Source organism: Stomoxys calcitrans, chromosome 4 (assembly GCF_963082655.1).
Source record: "Stomoxys calcitrans chromosome 4, idStoCalc2.1, whole genome shotgun sequence".
NCBI classification, from domain to species: domain Eukaryota; kingdom Metazoa; phylum Arthropoda; class Insecta; order Diptera; family Muscidae; genus Stomoxys; species Stomoxys calcitrans.
In genome coordinates, this window is record NC_081555.1 from 183,104,704 (window position 1) to 183,125,818 (window position 21,115).

Here is a 21,115-nt window from a genome sequence, read left to right on the forward strand (position 1 = left end):
AAGGAACAGGGACAAATTTCTTTCGAGTTTAAGCTCAATGATAAGGAGCCTCCTTTTTATAGCCGTGTCCGAACGGCGTGTCGCAGTGCAACACCCCTTTGGAGAGAAGTTTGATTTGATTTGATTTTATTGATTACATGTAATTTGAAGCCACCAGATGGCCTATACAAACATAAATTTCAATATTATCTGCATAGATATTAAAGCTACTCTCTATAAATATGACAATTTAAATAAATAAAATCGATAATTAAATATTTCATAGCTACTCCTTATACATCACAAATGTTTCCAGTATTTAGAGGCGAAAACCACCGCTGAAAAAATGTTCTGATGATCTCGCCAGGATTCGAACCCAGGCGTTCAGCGTCAAAGGCGGACATGCTAACCTCTGCGCTACGGTGAAGACGAAAATAAATGTATATTAATTTAACAATATTTTTTTTGCAAATAGTCCTAAAGCGAATTACGAAATACGATCGTTTACCGATGACACGTATCGGAGCGGCATTCAAACTTGGAGAAATGAATTTTTGGGATTCATTGGAGGGTTTTACTTTTTAGAATTTAATTTGAGCACTAAGTAAACTTTTTTATGACACATAATGTTAACTAAAAACAAGTTACACCTAGAACCACTACTTTGGCAATTAATAGTATTATTAGTAATAATAGTATTATTAATAGTATTAGTATTATTAATAGTATATATCGATCGAATGGGTCGACTACGACCATTTAAGTGAAAATCGGTCGATATCTATACATATAAAAGAGTTGCGTGACCGACTCATTGCTGACTGACTGATCCTCGCCCAGCCTAGCCCGGCTAAAGCTAGAGTTATGAAATTTTGCATGAATGTTGGTCTTGGGCACGAGATGAGGCTGCATTTGGTGATATTCGTACGTTTAGGCACTAAAAAGTACGAAATAGTACATATTTGCCCAGTGCGAGCGGAAAGGGCTAGAATTATGTTCTAGGGCTAAAATTTAAAAGCATCTCAAAAAAATAAGGTTTGGTAATTTTTTTTTTTAGAATCGTACCGGAAGCAGTAGAAATAGTACGTATAGTACCGCAATTGGTACTATTTGGTACTTTCTTTACAGATGGAGCTAGAGGTCTAAAATTTGGCATGTAGGTACAACTAGGAAATATATAATGGGTGACTTAATGGACTGTTAAGAATACGTACATTTAAGTACCGAAATTGGTACTATTTGATACTTTGATAGAGCTAGAGATCTGAAATTTGACATGCAGGTACAACTAAGAAATAAATGATGGATGACTAAAGGACCTATTCAAAATTCGTACATTTCGAATCCAAAATTGGTATTATCTTGTACTTTCTCTTTAGATAGAGCTTGAGGTCTGAAAATTGGCATGTAGGTTCAACTAAGAAACATATGATGGGTGACTAAATTTTCTCTTGAAAATTCGATTCGTACATTGTGGTACCATTTGGTACTTTCTGTTGAGAAGGAGCTGGAGGTCTGAAATTTGGCATGTAAGTACAACTAAGAAATATATGATGGCTGACTAAATTTTCTCTTGAGAATTCGATTCGTACATTTTGGTACCATTTGGTACTTTCTGTTGAGAAGGAGCTGGAGGTCTGAAATTTGGCATGTAAGTACAACTATGAAATGTATGATGGTTGGCTAAATGATCTATTTACCATTCGCACATTTTGGTACCAAATTTGTTAGGCACAACTAAGAAATATATGATTGGGGACTAAATTATATTGGGTTGCCCAAAAAGTAATTGCGGATTTTTTAAAAGAAAGTAAATGCATTTTTAATGAAATATAGAATGAACTTTAATCAAATTTACTTTTTTTTTTCACTTTTTTTCTAATGCAAGTTAAAAATAACAGCTGATAACCGACAGAAGAAAGAATGCAATTACAGAGTCACAAGCTGTGAAAAAATTTGTCAACGCCGACTATATGAAAAATCCGCTATTACTTTTTGGGCAACCCAATACATTAAAAATTAATTTATTTCGGTACCAAAATTGGTACCATTTGGTACTTTTTTACAGATGGTGCTAGAGGTCTTATATTTGGTATGCTGGTACAACTAGGAGAAATATGATTGGTGACTAAATAATCTATTCACAAATCGTACATTTTAGTATCATTTGGCGTCTAGGTACAAGAAGGAAATATATAATGGGTGACTAAAAAATTCATCAAAATTCGTACATTTTCGTACCAAAAAGTACAAAATAATACAAAATAGATTATCCTCGCTAACAGCGAAGGGAGACTGCTAAAATTAAACAATTTGGCAAACATTATCGCAGACTTGACAGGTACTATCTGGATACTAAAACGTACAAAATGGTACATTGTTTACGAATTGAGAAAATTAGGACACGCCTACACCTTGACCGTAAATATTGGACGATTAGAAGATTTGTTATTAATTCGTGAATTTTTACGAATTGAATTCAAGCGCTTAAAATTGGGATTCATTTATACCTTGACAATATATATTGGGCGACTTAATGGTTTTTCCCATGTTTTGTTATTCTTGGCACTATATTGTATTTTCTTAACAGAAGGGGACAGTTTTCTGAAATGTTAACCAAAATTATTACAAAACTTCATAATTTTATAAACTGAGTGACTACCAAGGTTTTTGGAAGTCCTACACTAAAAAGGGGGTATCCAACACGGGGCTAACGAAGCGGACCAACGGGATGCTAGTGTATATATATGGGAGCTATATAAAAAATTATAGCTATGTCTTTGGGTTTAAAAAGTGATATATGCAAATTTTTGTGGTGATTGGAAAACAAGTGCGATCTCCAATTTAGTTACAAAAAACGACAGACGGACTATCAGAACAGAAGGGATATCCGGACTGACGGACATGGCTAAGCCGAATCAGCAGGAATATCTGAGTCGAACTACGCATTTTATCACAGTCACAGTAGTGGTGTAGGGAACAGTTTGTGGTTTTCTAATCAATTTTATATAAATGTACACATAGTTTACCAATTACATGCTACGACCAAATTTCTAAACTAAAGCACTATATCCAACTTTGGACGGCGTGGCGGCACGGATTGTCGTTAACCGATCGACAAAATATTGGATATTTTGTTTATTGGGATCGAAAGAAAAAATTGAGGGTATGCGTTGCAAAAAAACTCTTTTTTTGGGACACTCTAATATATAAATATTGACGAAAGTTCTGGGGGCTGCAGATTCTTTGGGGATGGGTAAGCTTCCTAGGACCCCACTAGTTACGTCAATGAACAGGGAGTATGTTCATTTAGTTATTCCATTTGCAACACATAATAACTCTCCATTTCCGGCGACTTAACGAATTCCTTGCCTCTGCCATTCTGGCTGGCGTTACAGCCTTTAAAAATTGATATTAAGCCGAAATTTGGCACAGATTAGGATTTTTTCTACACTCAAAAAAGGGTATCGTATAATGTAGTAATTGGTATAAAAATTTTACTACGCTTCATGAAAATTTTCTTTTCTATAATGAAATTTCGCTAAACTATGGGAACATATCCTATTTTGAAAGAAATTGCAATTAGTTCATATACATAAAGTGGGTATAGAAATTTCTTCAAAATGTTTCTTCATAACCAGTTTAAAAACCTAAATTCTCGTTCAAAAATGCTCACGAAAGGAAAAACTACATCCTTAATTTTTATCTGTGACATTCCAAAAAAAAATTTGCATGGAAAAAAATTTTGTAGCAAATTTTTACTGAAGCATATCATCATATATTTTGAGGGCACGTTCTCATGTAATCCACCACGTTGTAAAAGCAAGTTTAGTGAAAATTTTTTAGTGAGTGGGGAATGAAATATAGTATAAATGATCCTTAAAATATGTAAATGCACTTTAAAGACATTTTCAATAGCATATTGAGGAACAGGGAATACTATCCTCCCATCAATTAGTTCAATATGATTAAAGATTTAGCTCAATGATACCTCATTTTGCTCATTATTGCCGAGTATGCCCCTTAGCAACACCACTTCTTAGAGGAGATGACACATTGACATTGCTGGGATATGAACTCAGTCGTACAGATCCCTCCAAGTTAAGCTTGGTATTGTTTCAATCGGCTGACTATTGAGATTTATTTTGGCACCCTTCGTTTTCGGCTAAGGTTATATACATGAAGGATATATTAAACTCTGAGCCTAAAAAAATGTTTCAAACTCTAAATCCCTTTAAGGTTTTGCTATACTAGGAATTTCCCTCCCCCAGATCATAACCCTTAATATTGTTCCCCAGTGTTATCAAATCATCAACAGTTGCACATCTCTGGCCAAAACAATTAGACCTCATCAAAATGCTACTCAAGATGTGTCTGAAGTAAACAACTGCAAAAGTGAAAATTCGTACACATTGTTACACGGGCTTTTCTCATCAAATGAGTCGACCTATGTGAACCCAAAGTAACGAAATCCGCAAGAACTTGTGGTGGGCGAATGGAGCGTACATACTGGCATGGCTTATTATCCACATGTGTTTTAGCTGTCTGAGATGCTCTTTAGCATCCATCTGTGCTCTGCGATGGTACTCGCCAATTTCTATATCTCTCTCGTTTGTTTGGTGGTGTGCAGATGAACTTCATCTGTTGCAGTTGCTGTGGAACAAACACTGCCAAACAGAGCTTCGGTGGAGCACTCGTACTTGCGAATCTCTATTTGTTTGTAGACGCATGAAAATGCCGTTATTGGTTGGACTGATGGTGGGACTCGTACCTTTCCAACATACTACGCCGCAAAATGATTATTTGGCGGTGTTGGATTTCAGCTTTTCAAGCATTTTGGCGCATGGCGCATGTTTGCGCCTCACCTTTGAGCGTCATCGTTGTCATCGTCAACATCATGGATTTCGCGGTCGTCGCCTTTGTCGACGTCATTATCATTGGGAAATTATTACATTCATTTGTAGGCATCCATTTGAACTCGGGAGTTTGGTGTTTGGATAGATGCTTTGAACTCGGATGTGTGTGAGCAATTTAAATAAAAGTAAAAGTTTTACTGGCATAGGTCGGACAAACGACCAACCAACCGACTGCTAAAAGATGTGCTGAATCGCCCTATGAAAACAAAGTGGGTGCCTATTTGTGTGTGCGTGCTCATCTTTATTTACGATCTGTAGGATCATTTTGTAGGCTTTGATTGCACAATTACGTAGAATCGTGCAAATATGTGTCGGCCCACCTTCGCCTAATTAACTAATTGGTAATTGGCCGTAAACAAACAGTTTTTTTCCTCTATTTCCCACAATGATGGTTTCCTTCCGACTTAGATTAAGCTCCATGCCTTTTCTGTCACGCTGGCTAAAAGATTTCCCCATTGAAACACTAGACCCTTTTCATTTTTAATGCGTTTATTATTTTGTAGGCTGAAGATCGTTGTCATGCATTCACCAACATTGGCAAGCCAAGCATAAGGGAATGTATCCTAATATTCGAATAAGGAAAAATATTGTAATTTTGTTGAGCTTAGTAAGTTATAGAAGAAATGCAAAAAAAAAAATGGTTGCCAACAACTGACCATAGGCAATAAGATCCGTTGCCATTAATTGTTTGGAAGATACCAGACTAGTGCAGCGATTTCCATACCTTTGAATTCCTTGTTCTTAAGAAACATAAAAGAACAAAAAGCCGGCCATGCGAATCAATTCATATCTTAGCCGGTCAGACGGACGGATATATATTACGATGGTGCGTGACGAAGATGATATAACAACCGCTCATTGAAACGCGTCCACTAGTGGTTTAATATGTGTCCTGCTTTGTCTGAAACAAGTAAAAGCGTGCTGGCCGAGCCGAATCTTGGGAACCCACCACTATGGATTATGCTAAAATTATATACAAAATAAGTTTAGTTGTTGGAAGTCATAACAGAACGAATGTTCAAAATTGTAACTAAATCGGAGGAAAATTGCGGCTATCACGGGTTAAAGATGTCAAATCGGGAGATCGGTTTATATGGGAGCTATATCAGGTTATAGACTGATTTGCAAAATGCATGCAAAATTTCAGCTAAATCGGACAAAAAGTGTGGCTTCCAAGGGCTCAAGAAGTCAAATAGGGAGATCGATTTATATGGGAGCTATATCTAAATCTGAACCGATATGGCCCATTTGCAATCTCCAACGACCTACATCAATATAAAATATCTGTGCAAAATGTCAAACGGCATGTCGATAAATATTTCTCATATTTGTTGGGGATTGGTGCGTTCCTCCAGATTATTTGACCCCAAAATTTTATAAAAATTTCGTCTTTTTGGGTTATTTCGACCAAAAATTTGGTATGTATAAAAATTTGCATTATATCTTAATCTGATTCGATTTACTTGAAACGTATCACATATTTCTCTATTTACCAACATCTGTGGTATATTTTTTTTATTGGATTTGTAATTCCAGTTTGGACCAATGTGTTTTCGTTATTGTTTCTATTTTGAAAATAGAAAAACAAAACAACAACAAGCCTTTAGAGAGTATCGACAATGTGGAGTGTATAGCAGGCAGGTCATTTTGAACCGATTTCTTAAATTTGAGCCGACTTTTTTAAAACTCTCAACACATTTCTCATACGCGCCGACAACGTTTTCAGAAAATTTCAGCTCAATCGGTTGTTTAATATGAATGTTGAAACATGGGAACAACATATAAATCCGGAAATTCACTATCGGCAACATCTGAGACAAATTTCGTCGCAATTGGTTGTTGTTTGTAGGTGTAGTAGCATTAAAAAAATATCTCAAAACATTGATTTTTTGATATTCGCCAAACATTTTCCTTTCATCTTTTCCTCTTCCTGTGTAGAATTTTAAAGAAATGGAACCATACATCATAGACCTATTGTTATTTCAATAAATTGTGTAAACATTATACATATGTATCTGAACCGATTGGCTTCAAACCTAAAACTTTTCTTTTTCTATACCTATAAGTCATATTTGTTGAATTTCATGAAGATTGGCCTGTGCGGGGGTGTCGCAGTGCGAAGAAGTTTTAACATGGCATAGTACCTCACAAATGTCGCCAGCATAAGGAGGGGATAACCACCATTTAAAATTTTTCTGATGCTCTCGCCAGGATTCGAACAGCAGATCTACTGCTGTAATAGTAGCAAAATAACGACTAACAGTCTGCAGATAGTCTTTGCTATTATCAGCTGACTTTTTTCTATGAGTGTACCCAATCATCACGAAATTATCCGCACATCCCTTTTAGCCCAACGACAAACGCTATGAATTTGTTAAAAATCGGTTCGGATTTAGGTATAGCTTCCAGGAAGATCAAAAGCACGATGGAAAGACCAAGTGGTGGGAGACACCTCGAAACTTGGTGTCAGAGATTTTAGAATGAGCGCAGAAGATCAAGGCGCTTGGAACGCTATTCTACGTTCGGCTGGTGGAAGAAACATGTTGTCATAGCTAATTAAAGTAAGTTCCATATATTTATGTATATCGCTCGATTTATACTTATAAGAAAATGGTAACAGCATTTTTCAACCGATCTGCGAAAAATTTGGTATGTAATGTTGTATTAGCCATCTAAAAGCCTCTGCTGATGTTTATCAACATCGATTAAGATATGTATAATATTTCGTATTTTGTTTTAGTGGCATCAAAGAAAAATCTGATTTTTGAACTAAAAGCAGCAAAATTAAGAAAAGGAAAGCTAGTTTTGAGTTACTTAACCGAAACTAGTATGGCTACCTTCAAAGAGTCTGTGTTGGACGAACTTTACCCTCTAATTTGTGTTTTAACAATATTCCACAGATTTTCAATCGGATTCTGAACCGGTGACTTTGGGGTCCACTTCAGAACAGACATTTTATTGCTTCTATAAAAACAATGTTTGTATTTAGACGTGTGTCTGAGGCTATTATCCAGTTGAAATATCCATCTAGCTTGTAGTCTGCAGATAATGTAAAGATTCAATTCTGTAAAATTTTAACACAATTTGTTCATATGTTAGTATCCTGTATATGATACAAGGGACTCACTCCATTGTATAGAAACATTGACGATTTTTATGGTGTACTTGGGATTTGTTGTGAAGTTAGCCGGTTTTATTACATGATACACCTCTTGAGAGGTAAACAAATTCTTTTTTGGTTTATCAGACCAAAGAATATTGCGCCATTTTTGACAACATCAGCAGCCTTCTTGTTCTTAAACTTAGAAGAAAAAACATTTTTCCGAGAATTGAAGTATCAACATTATGACCAAATAAAGTTTTTTTTTGTTTAGACAATGCAAACAGTTTTTTTCACATCATTCCATGTTTTGTTTCACAAATATTCGGCTTTACCCATTTCAGACAATTTTCCATCAGATTTTTCGAAGAAATTTCCGATAGAAGTTTTCCAAGTGGAATAGCTTTTGCATATTGTTTATTGTTACTTGGTCACAGTGTTTCGATCTACCTATGTTTTTCTAGGTTACAAGTTGAAAAAATTCAATTATAATAAAATTTTTGACCAAAAGTATTTTCACCGTAGTCTTGAACAAATAACTTCTTTTTATTTACTTTGAGTACTTACTTCCATTCAATTTTCTAAACAAATTAACTTAGTGTCCCTATTATTTCAAACTATTAAAAACTGGAGTTTTTTAAGCCAAAGTGATTGAAATGTCAGTAAGTATCTGAAATTTCCATAACGGGAATGGTTTTGGAGTGTACATGCACTACAAATTTGCCTAACATATTTTGTGTGCATAAGCCATCGATCTTGCTCTTATTTTACACGCGTTAGAATCAAATATTTATGTATCTTGTATTTAACACATAACTGAATGAATGTATACACTTTGTTCAGTTCAGTTCCTAGAGGCCAATTGATATGCGGTACAGATAGGGAGGGTCCAGAGGTTACCATAGCTGCTAATGACGCTAAACGTAGCATTCTCAATTCCATGGACAGGAACCTAATATAGAAATTTTAAATATTGATTTTAAGATGACAATATAGGTTTCTACCAATTGATTGAATTTACCAATTGATAGTATTCGCATAGTTGCAACAAAAGACTTTATGTCTATCACCATATCTGGGTATATGGATGTGTAGAAAATATAATCTTTGTATCAATAAAATGTGTGAATACTTCCCAGGTTTTTGGCTAATTAAAGAGAAGACTGTCATATGCCGCATACCCTGAACACAGGTATTAAATAGTCAATGACTCCACACTCACAATGGGATTTAAGCGACCGCTCAATGTTGGCCGCAACATTACAAAAACCACATGAATATTGAGGTTTTGAGACAATAGCAAAAACAACAAAGCAAAAAATGTCAGCAAAATGCATGTTCAGACTGTTGATATGATCAATGAGCCGTAGACGAGAAAAAAGCAAAGCAAAGGCTTGGAAAGAAGGAAAAAACTGCGCACAAAATGCGTTGCTATCGCAATGACAATCAGTGGTAAAAAATGCACTACGCATGTCACACTCACATTACAATCAATCTCACTCACTAATGTCCATACGTTTGGACATATGCGCATGCGCATATCATCATCACCTTTTTGTCGCAGCCAAGCATTCATTCGGTCATTGAGTATACGTAATTAATCGATGCACAATCGATTCATTACCTTGGCGGAGAGAGAGAAAGGGGGAGAGCTTTACAAATATTCCGCTTGGTAAAAATTTTATGTTTCATTTAATATGCAATTCGATATGCTGTAATCGCAAATGTGGACGTATGTGAATTTTATTGTAATGATGAAGATATGAGACGATAGTAGCAGTATTTGCCCAATGCCCAACATGGGCCTGAGAATCACGGTGTACGATAGCAAATACAACAGCTACTACAATTGAACAGAATGTACAATGGCATGCATTACTTTTTATGCTCTGAATTATGCTTGAGCGACTTTGACGAGTTTTTTCCTCGGATCTTTGCATTTAATGTAACTGAGGAGGAACAACACATTGTTGCCTCACTACATAAAATCCCACAATAATCATCGGCGGCTTGCCCAGTGCCCACTGGCCTCTGAGGTGGTGTGAGTGTTAAATAATTACTATTATCTTTGTCTTGGACAGCAATTAAAATTATAATATTACATAAAAGCGTTTTTCTTGAGTTTTTTACCCCGATCTGAAAAGAAGTGCGAAAATCTTTTGTATACGCTTCAGAGATTTATTAGATTAGATGACGAGGCTTCCCTGACAGGCCACCACCTCCACTAAGTGTCTTCCATTTCAGTCGTTTGGAGTTGGCTTGTTGGTTTTGTTCGTTCCTCTACTTCCTCGCAATCAGTCATTAAGCCGGCCCAGCGGCCTGGTTGTGTTTGTTTTTCTTCTTTCTTTCTTTCGCTCTCCCCCTCTCTCCCTCTCTCTCATGTTTCTATTTTGAGTTTGTTTCGTTGCGACTTTTGCAAAGTGTTTTAATTATAATGATAATTTAGTGGAGTGAATTTGTTATTAGACTGTGGGAAATTTGACAACCATTCAAGAAGAAAATCTACATTTCATGAGAAATCTGCACATAATAATTGTGAAAACTGGTAAAAAAATAGCAACTTTCAACTCAATATTGAAACTAATGATAGTTGTTATTGCAAAGTATCAGGGATATACTCCTTGTGCAACACTATGTAGTATGACACCCTGACATTCCAGAAAAGTTAATTTAAACTAAAATCTTCATATAAACTCGATTTGACTTTTTGAGTCCCTAAGGGACTCAATTTATTTTCTGAATCCCTAATGGCCTCAATTAATGTTTGAACCAGGTTGCCTTCTAGTTTATACAAGGAATTTTGCATAAATGGGCTCAATTATACATTTAGCACCTATTTAACAGATTGAGACCCTAGAGGCTAATTTGCTACCTCTTCAGATAGGTGGGGCACACACGAGGGCGGTCCCAAATGAAGCCGTCACAGCAGAGACAACACTACAGATTCGAGAAGATTGTTCTTTATTTCTCTACATTTGCTCCATTTAACTCGATTTACTTTTTCCAACGATTTCCATAGCTTCGATACCGTGTTTGTAGTAAGAATTATCTAGCTCCGCAAAATAGCTATCAACCGCAACTTCCACCTCTTCATTACTAGCAAATTTTTTTCTACCGAACCATTTTTTAAGTTTAGAAAAAATAAATCCTAGGACTGAAATCCTTTACACTTGAGTGCTCTAATGAAAACAATTAAAAGCGTGCTAAGTTCGGCCGGGCCGAATCTTATATACCCTCCACCATGGATCGCATTTGTCGAGTTCTTTTCCCGGCATCTCTTCTTACGCAAAAAAAGGATAGAAGGAAAGATTTGCTCTGCTATTAGAGGGATATCAAGATATGGTCCGATTCGGACCACAATTAAATTATATGTTGGAGACCTGTGTAAAGTGTTAGCCAATTCGAATAAGAATTGAGCCCTTTGGTGGGTCAAGAAGTAAAATAGAGAGATCGATTTATATGGGAGCTGTATCAGGCTATAGACCGATTCAGACCATAATAAACACGTATGTTGATGGTCATAAGAGGAAAATACAAAGTACAAATTTTCAGCCAAAGCGGAAAATAATTGCGACCTCTAGAGGATCGGTTTATATGGCAGCTATATCAGGTGTCAAATAGGGTTAAAATCGGTTATAACCCTATTTGACACATTTGTTGGATATCATAACTAAATACTTCGTGCAAAATTTCATTCAAATCAGAAAAGAATTGCGCCCTCTAGTGGCTCAAGAAGTCAAGATTCAAGATCGGTTTATATGGTAGCTATATCAGGTTATTATCCGATTTGAACCTAACGTAGCACAGTTGTTGGAAGTCATAGCGAAACACGTCGTGCAATATTTCATTCCAATCGGATAAAAATTACGCCCTCTAGAGGCTCAAGAAGTCAAGACCCAAGATCGGTTTATATGGCAGCTATATCGAAATATGGACCGATATGGCCCATTTACAATCCCAACCGATCTACACTAATAACAAGTATTTGTGCAAAATTTCGACGGGGGTAGCTTTACTCCTTCGAAAGTTAGCGTGCTTTCGACAGACAGACGGACGGACGGACATGGCTAGATCGACATAAAATGTCACGGCGATCAAGAATATATATACTTTATGGCGTCTCAAACGAATATTTCGAGTGGTTACAAACAGAATGACGAAATTAGTGTACCCCCATCCTATGGTGGAGGGTATGAAAACTAAACATCGTAGCGGCTTGAAACTTAAAACATATGATTTAGTTTCAGGTCGGCCTCTTTTGGGACCGCCCTTGTATGAGCCGCCAATGACACTAAATGAATGGATTCGAATCCAGGTGACAAATTGTTTGCGGTACTTGTCCACTTACTTTACTTCAGAGAGGTGTCGTCTTTCTGATTCGGCAAAAACGTGAAACGGACTAGAATACGATTTTGCACTGATTATCTAGCGATATCTATATATGGGAGCTTTATTCGAATCTGAACCAGTTTTTACCAAATTAAAATTTCTGAGTTGAACCGTACATTGAGCCACATCCACATTATTATTATGTTTTAACCAGGAATGCCATATAAATGGGTACTTTCTATATGAATTTCATGCTAGGATCGTAAGGCTTCGAGGCGGCATAGATTATGGTTTACGCGATGCTCATAATATTTCGTATTTAGCTCATTGGGATAGAAAGAAAAAAATGGATCGATGTCTTTTCGTATTTGAAAATAATCTTCTTTACAGCATGGGATATTGTAATTCATATACAGACCGATTTAAGACTACAATTTTAAATCTATCTTCACAAAATTTGTTGTGAATTATTTTTACTTTTCTTATACATATATCTGCTAAATTTAAAGAAATCGGTTAAGAGTAAGTATACATATATTCCCCAATATACATGTTTTGAAACGATTAGAATAGGAATGGATGAACATCGTTGCAGTTGTTTGAAGTTGTTTAGATATTGTTTTATTCTCCAACTAATCTCGCTTCTGCAGTTTGAATTGAAAATAGAACTTGCAAATCACCAAATGAAGCACCAACTGGAATGAGCTCATATATAGTTGGGTCTGCTAAGTTCCATTTCCCTTCATGGTTTATCAGTATGCTAAAATTGACAAGTAAAAATGCGTTTAGTCGGCCAGCCTGTATTTCATATACCCTATTACATGTTTTGAGTCTATTGAGTTTTGTGCCAATTTTCCTGTTATAGGTAAAACCAAAAGTGCATAAGCCATAGTAAGAAATCAAAACAGAAGACCACATGCAAAAGTTTAACACATTCGAATGAGAGGTGCGCTCTGCCGGTTCTCAAGAATTAAAATCGTTACACAAGTTTTTAGGATTGATATATCAAGTTATGACACAGAATCTCGATTTTTATTTAATTCCTATGGTTTCTTAGAACAAACTTCTAAGAAATTCTCGTAGATTTTGATGTTTGGCAACAGCTTGGTGAGTCTTTCTAGTTTTTTCAATTTGAACCATATTAAGATGTTTACTAGGAATGAATATTTTTGTACGTGGGCAGTGTTGCCAGTATTGGAAATTTCTCCCCAAAAAGGGAATTTATTGTCGAAAGTGGGGACTAAATTTTTGACTTTGAGACTTGGTGATTTGGTGGGGATTCGGAGAAAGAATTAGGGATTTTTGGGGAGGAATTTTCTATCAAAAATTTCGTTTTTACCTTTACCATTTAGATAACATAAATCGGTACAATTTACATCAAGTTATACCTACTGTATTTTATTTTAGTTCTATATAGTGCATAATGCGATTAACTGGTTATCTTATCTGTTATCGCTTGAATCGATAACTATCCAGGACATTTATGCATTGACATTTTATCCGGAACATATGACTTGCATTGGATAGGATAAAAATAAAACACACCAACTGTCCTAATTAAAGAGTACCCAGTTTTTTATACAGTACAGTGTTATCGACTGTTATTGCATGATAACGATAACAATTTAGCCAATTCAACTTGGTAATGGTTATCTTTCACAAACACCTGACTTGCATTGAATGTATAATGCTAATAAAAGCAGGCCCTGTGTCGAGTTTGTATAACTTTTACGTCCGTAAAAATATTGTTGTCTACTTTTTTTAAACCCTTTCAAAATTGTTTTAGGATTTTTATTGGGGATATGCACTTAAAATTTCGAGTTTTTGGGGACAAAAGGCTTCGAAATTCGGGGACAAGGGAAGGAAAAAACTGGCAACCATCAACGTGGGAGTACAAATTGTGTATGTGTACCAACCTTTACTCACAATTGTAAAGCCAAACAAAGTTGTCGTAAACTAGATACACTGAAATGGGGATATACCAATAGGTCAAATCCAGTGATTTGTATTTAAAAAGTGAGATAAATGATAGCCTTATGTGGGGGTCATCGCAATGGCATGAAAATAAAAGTTAAATTGGAAGATGGGTTTATATACTTATGTACAGAAAAGAAATGCACGAAGAAAATTTAATTGATTATAAGAATAATGAATTGATTCAATCATTTTTTATTGAATTTGAATTTGTTTTAAATTAAACAAGTAGAAGCGTGCTAAGTTTGGCCGGGCCGAATCTTGGGAACCCTCCACCATTGATTCGGCTAAAAAATGGGAGCTATGTCCAGTTATAGACCGAATTGGTCTATGGCGCAATTGTAAGGAGTCATAACAGAACACTATATGCACAATTTTAGCCAAATCGGGAGATCGGTTTATATCATGTTCTTGACCAACTAAGTGCCGGTATCTGTTGGACGCGAAAGCCGGGCAATGACAAAGGAAATGCTCCAACGTCTCTTTATCTTCTTCACATGCCCTACTCATACTATCATTTGCCGCAGCGATTTTACATACGTGTGCTCGTAGTCCTATGTGTCCCGTTATGATACCAATAGCTATACTGACCTCCTTCTTGCTTTCTTTCAGTAATAGCCTCATCTTCTCACGATCGGGATCCCCTCATAGGATTTTCGGCGTCCCACCGACCCTTTCGGTGTTCCACAAGTTGCATGCGCATTCTTCGCCCACTCCCTTAAATCGGACTGCGTTGACCCGAAAGGCTTCGGGATAACCAAGTTTATTGACTCAGTCCTCTGGCCTTCACCGCCAAATCGCCTGCCCTTTCATTTCCCTTTACTCCGTTATGGACCGGCACCCAAATGATGCGGATTTTCCCATCCCCAGAGAAGGCGTTAATCTCCTTCTTAAACTGCAAGACTATTCGTGACCTTACCGTCCCTGTTGTTATTGCCATGATGGCTAGTTTACTGTCGGTAAAGATGTTCACACTCGACGTCCTCGCGTTAGCACCACACCACTTCACGCATTCCGTGATCGCCTGGATCTTCGCCTGCAGGGCTGTATTATAGTCAGGCAGTCTAAAACAGATCTCAGTCCCCGTGTTCTCAATGTAAACCCGTGCTAATATTAATGTTGTATTATAATTCAATAATAGACTTGACCCGCTCGCGAACAGGAGTTCTAAATTAAAAACTATACCTTTAACCACTCCCTTGGTACATTTGTACTACCGCATGTTGTACTCCATATAAAAACTGATTGGTACTGTTGTACCAAGGATATGGTTAGAGGGTGTCAATTGATTTCGTAATTGAAACCGATTTTTAATTAACTGTACGTTCCTATAAAGCCCGATCTGCCGATATAACGTAGCTTGATCTGATTACGGAGTGTAATTAAAACAAACAGTACGGAGTAAATTGTTAAGGAATATGGCAATCAAGAATATTGTCGTATATGTATAAAACATAAGTATCGGAGGTAAATATTAGGAATACATTCAATTCCTGGACATCCGTAGTCAAAACTCCGACATTTTTATAGTGATGTTAATAAAAATGTGATCTAAAATTGTGTTGATGTTTATTGACTTTCTGCTGTAATGAAGTGATATAACATTACCGTAAATCTGCCGCATAAATCCGTATAAATATATTCTTATCGGGATTTGAATCCAATTTCTCATTAGATGTATTAAATTCAATTCTTGTGATCCGGTTTTTTTCTTTTTCACATTTAGTAAAATTTGACGATGTAACATATGAATGAAGAATATACTCCATTCACATTGCAGCACTAAGCTTTAACAATCGAAAAGCACCATATTACAAACACTGAGTAGCTTACACATATTTGTAGGTTAAGGGTATCTTTAGCCATTCAACTCCATAAAGTTGAGAATATTTGTGCCAATGTTTCTTTTTTCCACTGCACTGTTCCTTTTATTCACCTTCACTTTATAATATAAATATTTTTTTTCTCAATTGTACTTTTATTTGTAATCCCAAACAAAATAGTGTATGTGTGTGTGAGGCATCCTTAAGTAATTCACAGGTATTTACTTGCTCTGAAGGTCACTTTATGTATCTAAACAGCATATCTGTTTATGTTTGGAAAATTTTCTTAGTAATTCTGTGTTTTCTTGGGGTTTTCCACAATACAACTGGGCTACTCATCTACAGGTAAACAGCGAAGGACCCTTCAACAACTCTTACCATTTTCTTGGAAAATGTAACCTTCTCATGAACTTTTTCGTTAGGAAATAAACCACCGATTTTGCGGTGGATAACCGATGACGTCGCTGCAAGTATTGCTTATCTTTTTAGTTTTTATTTATTTTATATGGTTTATTTGTTGCACATTTTTCGTATTGATGAACTTCAACTTCGATTAATCTGTTTGTACTTTTTGCAACGATATCCGAAATGAACCGTTCAGGCGCGCATGCGCGTTTACACTGAAGTTTTGGCTGATCTGCTGCAGGTATCTACCTACCCATCAACCTCAAACATTGACTGCCAAACAACAAATCTGCTGTGGCAAACAAAAGCCAAAACATTGCCATGCCGTTCGTTATCACTGGCTAGCTGCACGTAGAGAGCCAAGCCATCCGTCAGGTAAAATGTGCGGGGACTTGTAACGTAAACAGAGAGATGAGAGCACTATTTGTTTACTTCTTTTTATTTCTTACAAAACAAATGCTACAACTACTGGTAAGCAAATAAACACACTCTTGATTAATATCCCAGCGGGAAAGTTCAATGCGAGTCCACAAATATGAGGTCTTCCCATCTCATGTCCAAAAGTAGGGCTTACAGAAGGCCGTATGCCGAATGAGGTTTTGAACGTGTAGCACAAAAAAAAATCATGCACTCTCAATTTTATTTGAGAGAGACAGTTAAATTAAAAATTGTTTCCTTTATACTATAATCTCCGAAGATCTATTTTCATACCCACCAACGAAGGATGGGGGTATATTCATTTTGTCATTCCGTTTGCAACACAACGAAATATCCATTTCCGACCCTATATAGTATATATATTCAATATAAAAATCTAAGACGATGTAGCCGTCAGTCCGTCTGTCTGTTGAAATCGTGAAATTTTTAAAAATATAGATATTGAGCTGAAAATTTGCACAGATTCTTTTTTTTGTCCATAAGCTAAGTTTGAATAAGTTAAGTTTGAAGATGGGCTTTATAGGACTATATCTTGATATAGCCTTATATAGACCGATCCGCCGATTTAGGGTCTTAGGTGCATAAAAGTCACATATATTATCCGATTTTGGTGAAATTTGGGTTGTGAGTTGTGTTAGACCCCTCGACATCCTTCTTCAATTAAGCCCAGATCGGTCCAGATTTGGATATAGCTGCCATATAGACCGATCTCTCGATTTAAGGTTTTGGGTCCATAAAAGACGTCTTTTATTATCCGATCTCGCCGAAATTTGAGCCCGTGAGTTATGTTAGGCCCTTTTGAAAAATTCTTCAATTTGGCCCAGATCGGTCCAGATTTGGATATAGCTGCCAAATAGACCGATCTTTCGATTTGAGGTCTTGGGCCCACAAAAGCCACATTTATCATACGATTTTGCTGAAATTTGGGATAGTGAAATTTGGGATAGTCCCTTCGACATCCTTCTTCAATTTGGTCAAGATCGGTTCAGATTTCGATATAGCTGCCATATAGACCGATCTCTCCATTTAAGGTCTTGCGCCCATTAAAGGCGCATTTATGGTCCGATTTCGCCGAAATTTGGGACTGTGAGTTGTGTTAGGCTCTTCGACATCTTTCTTCAAGTTGGCCCAGATCGGTCCAGATTTGGATATAGCTGCCATATAGACCGATCTTTCTATTTAAGGTTTCGGGGCCATAAAAGGCGCATTTATTGTCCGATTTCGCCGAAATTTGGGACCGTGAGTTGTGTTAGGCGCTTCGACTTTTCTCTGCATAAAGCTACCATATACACCGATATCTCGAACTGATTTCATTGAAATTTGACACAGTGACTTATGTTAGGCTTTTTAACATCCGTGTCGTATGTGGTTCAGATCGTTTTATTTTTAGATATATCTACTAAAAAGACCAATATTTTATTATGCACAATTGAACAATGACCTGTACTTATTAGTATTTGGTCTAAATCGGAACATATTTCGATATAGTTTTTTTTTAACTTGTTTTCATCAAAGATGTTCATGTTTTTTTGTGTACTTTGATATGTTCTATTTATAGACACAATGTCCCACCATTGGAAGTGGCAGCCGGTTGTACGTACCATATTCGCCCAATGGAGTCTTTCATCGGCAAGAGCTGTCGCCTCAGAGTACAACACACTGCTACATGATACAATTAAGAGGTAGCGTCGTTAGCACAACAACAAAAATCTACTCCTAACGACTTGAGTTTGCTACTCATTCGTAAATTAAAATGTCAAAGTGGTTTTAGGAATAAACTTTGTTTTAGAACTTATTTTCTTCAAATGTGTTTTATAAAGGGTGATTTTTTTGAGGTTAGGATTTTCATGAATTAGTATTTGACAGATCACGTGGGATTTCAGACATGGTGTCAAAGAGAAAGATGCTCAGTATGCTTTGACATTTCATCATGAATAGACTTACTAACGAGCAACGCTTGCAAATCATTGAATTTTATTACCAAAATCAGTGTTCGGTTCGAAATGTGTTCATTCACCGTAACGTTGCGTCCAACAGCATCTTTGAAAAAATACGGTCCAATGATTCCACCAGCGTACAAACCACACCAAACAGTGCATTTTTCGGGATGCATGGGCAGTTCTTGAACGGCTTCTGGTTGCTCTTCACTCCAAATGCGGCAATTTTGCTTATTTACGTAGCCATTCAACCAGAAATGAGCCTCATCGCTGAACGGTGAATGAACACATTTCGAACCGAACACTGATTTTGGTAATAAAATTCAATGATTTGCAAGCGTTGCTCGTTAGTAAGTCTATTCATGATGAAATGTCAAAGCATACTGAGCATCTTTCTCTTTGACACCATGTCTGAAATCCCACATGATCTGTCAAATACTAATGCATGAAAATCCTAACCTCAAAAAAATCACCCTTTATATGTATATTTGTCATTATAAAATTTTTTTTTTCTTATGTGTGGAATATCGGATCAAAAAGAAATACTTTTTACGATTTTAAAAAGACTACAGCCTTTGATATCTAGTTTTATTGCAAAATTAAAACAAATATAACAAGTAAAAGCGTTCGGCCAGGCCGAATTTTATAAACCTTCCACTATGGATAGCAACTGTCGAGTTATTTTCCCAGTATCTCTTTTTAGGCAAACAAAGGAAAGTATAAAGGAAAAGAATTGCTATGCTATTGGAGTTATATGAAGGGATGGGATAATGGAATGAATGTTTGAGACCACAGTAGAAGTCATTGTATAAAATTTCAGCCAAATCGTATAAGGATTTCGCCCTTTAGGGGCTCAAAAAGTAAAATAGGGAGATTGTTTTATAAAGGGAGCTGTATTACATTATTGACCGATTTAGACCATATTTGGCACATATGTTGAAGGTCATGGGAGAAGCCGTTGTACAAAATTTCACCAACTCAGATAATAATTTTGCCCTATAGAGGCTCAAGATGTCAAGACCCCAGATCGGTTTATATGGTAGCTATATCAGGTTATGCATCGATTTCACCCGTATATAGCACAGTTGTTGGAAATCATAACAAAACACCTCATGCAAAATTTCAGCCAAATGGGATAAGAATTGCGTCCTCCAGTGGTATAAGAAGTCAAGATTCAAGATCGGTTAATATGTCAGCTATATCAGTTCAACAGTAACTAACAGTCATTAAATAATACTCAAGAAATAACAATTTTGTACATTTTAATTACATATACCCAACTAAAATTCCAAGTTTTTTAATTACTTCATTCAGTAATATGCTTCAGAAGAGGTTGCGTTGACGATAATACGCTTTTACCCATGTTTGGTAAAGTAATTGCTTATTCCAAAGAAATTAGTTTGACCTGAGTTCTAAACTATTTCATCTATACTCATAAAAATGTATAATTCCTTACGAATTTTTAATTAAACGCAAGAATGATCATGAACTAACGTAATCCACTCAAAGTTACTTCTTGTTGATGTGGGTAGCTGGAGATTGGCAAAGGAGCATATGGGTTCGAATTCATATAAAATGGACTAGATTTTATCAGTCTCTAGGCGCCTTAGTTTTTATCCGATTTAGTTGAACACCCCAAGTGTTAAGTACTCTAATTCATTTCTTTATTTTTTGTTTATAAAAATTTAATCTTGATTTATAGTGTCGGTAGAAACCAAAGCACCCCCTCAGTCATTTAAAGTCATAATTTTTTATACCCATCACCGAAGGATGGGGTTATCTTCATTTTGTCATTCCGTTTGCAACACATCGAAATATCCATTTCCAACCCTATAAAGTATATATATTTTTGATCAACGTAAAAATCTAAGACGATCTTGATACAGTCTACAGTCTTTAAAACTAGAGATATTTAGCTGAAACTTTGCACCGATTCTTTTTTTGTCCATAAGCAGGTTAAGTTCGAAGAAGGGCTATATTGGACTATATCTTGATATAGCTCCTATATAGACCGATCGGCCGATTTAGGGTCGTAGGCCCATAAAAGCCACATTTATTATCCGATTTTGCTGAAATTTTGAACAGTGAGTTGTGTTAGGCCTTTCGACATCCTTCGCCAATTTAGCTCAGATCGGTCCAGATTTGGATATAGCTGCCATATAGATCGATCCGCCGATTAAGGGTCTCAGGCCCATAAAAGCCACATTTATTATC

At 36.3% G+C, this 21,115-nt stretch overlaps 1 protein-coding gene across 3 annotated transcripts in view; it reads right to left on the reverse strand.

Annotated features, from left to right (window-relative positions):
* Positions 1-16,792, reverse strand: part of LOC106095902 (mucin-2) — a 41,203-nt gene extending 24,411 nt beyond the window's left edge. For all 3 annotated transcript variants that reach the window (XM_013263350.2, XM_013263349.2, XM_013263348.2), the window contains exon 1: positions 16,500-16,792. In XM_013263350.2, coding sequence (XP_013118804.2) covers positions 16,500-16,502 — 3 coding nt within the window. In that variant the 5' untranslated portion in view covers positions 16,503-16,792. The remainder of the gene's footprint in view (positions 1-16,499) is intronic.
* Between the last annotated feature and the right edge of the window lie 4,323 nt (positions 16,793-21,115).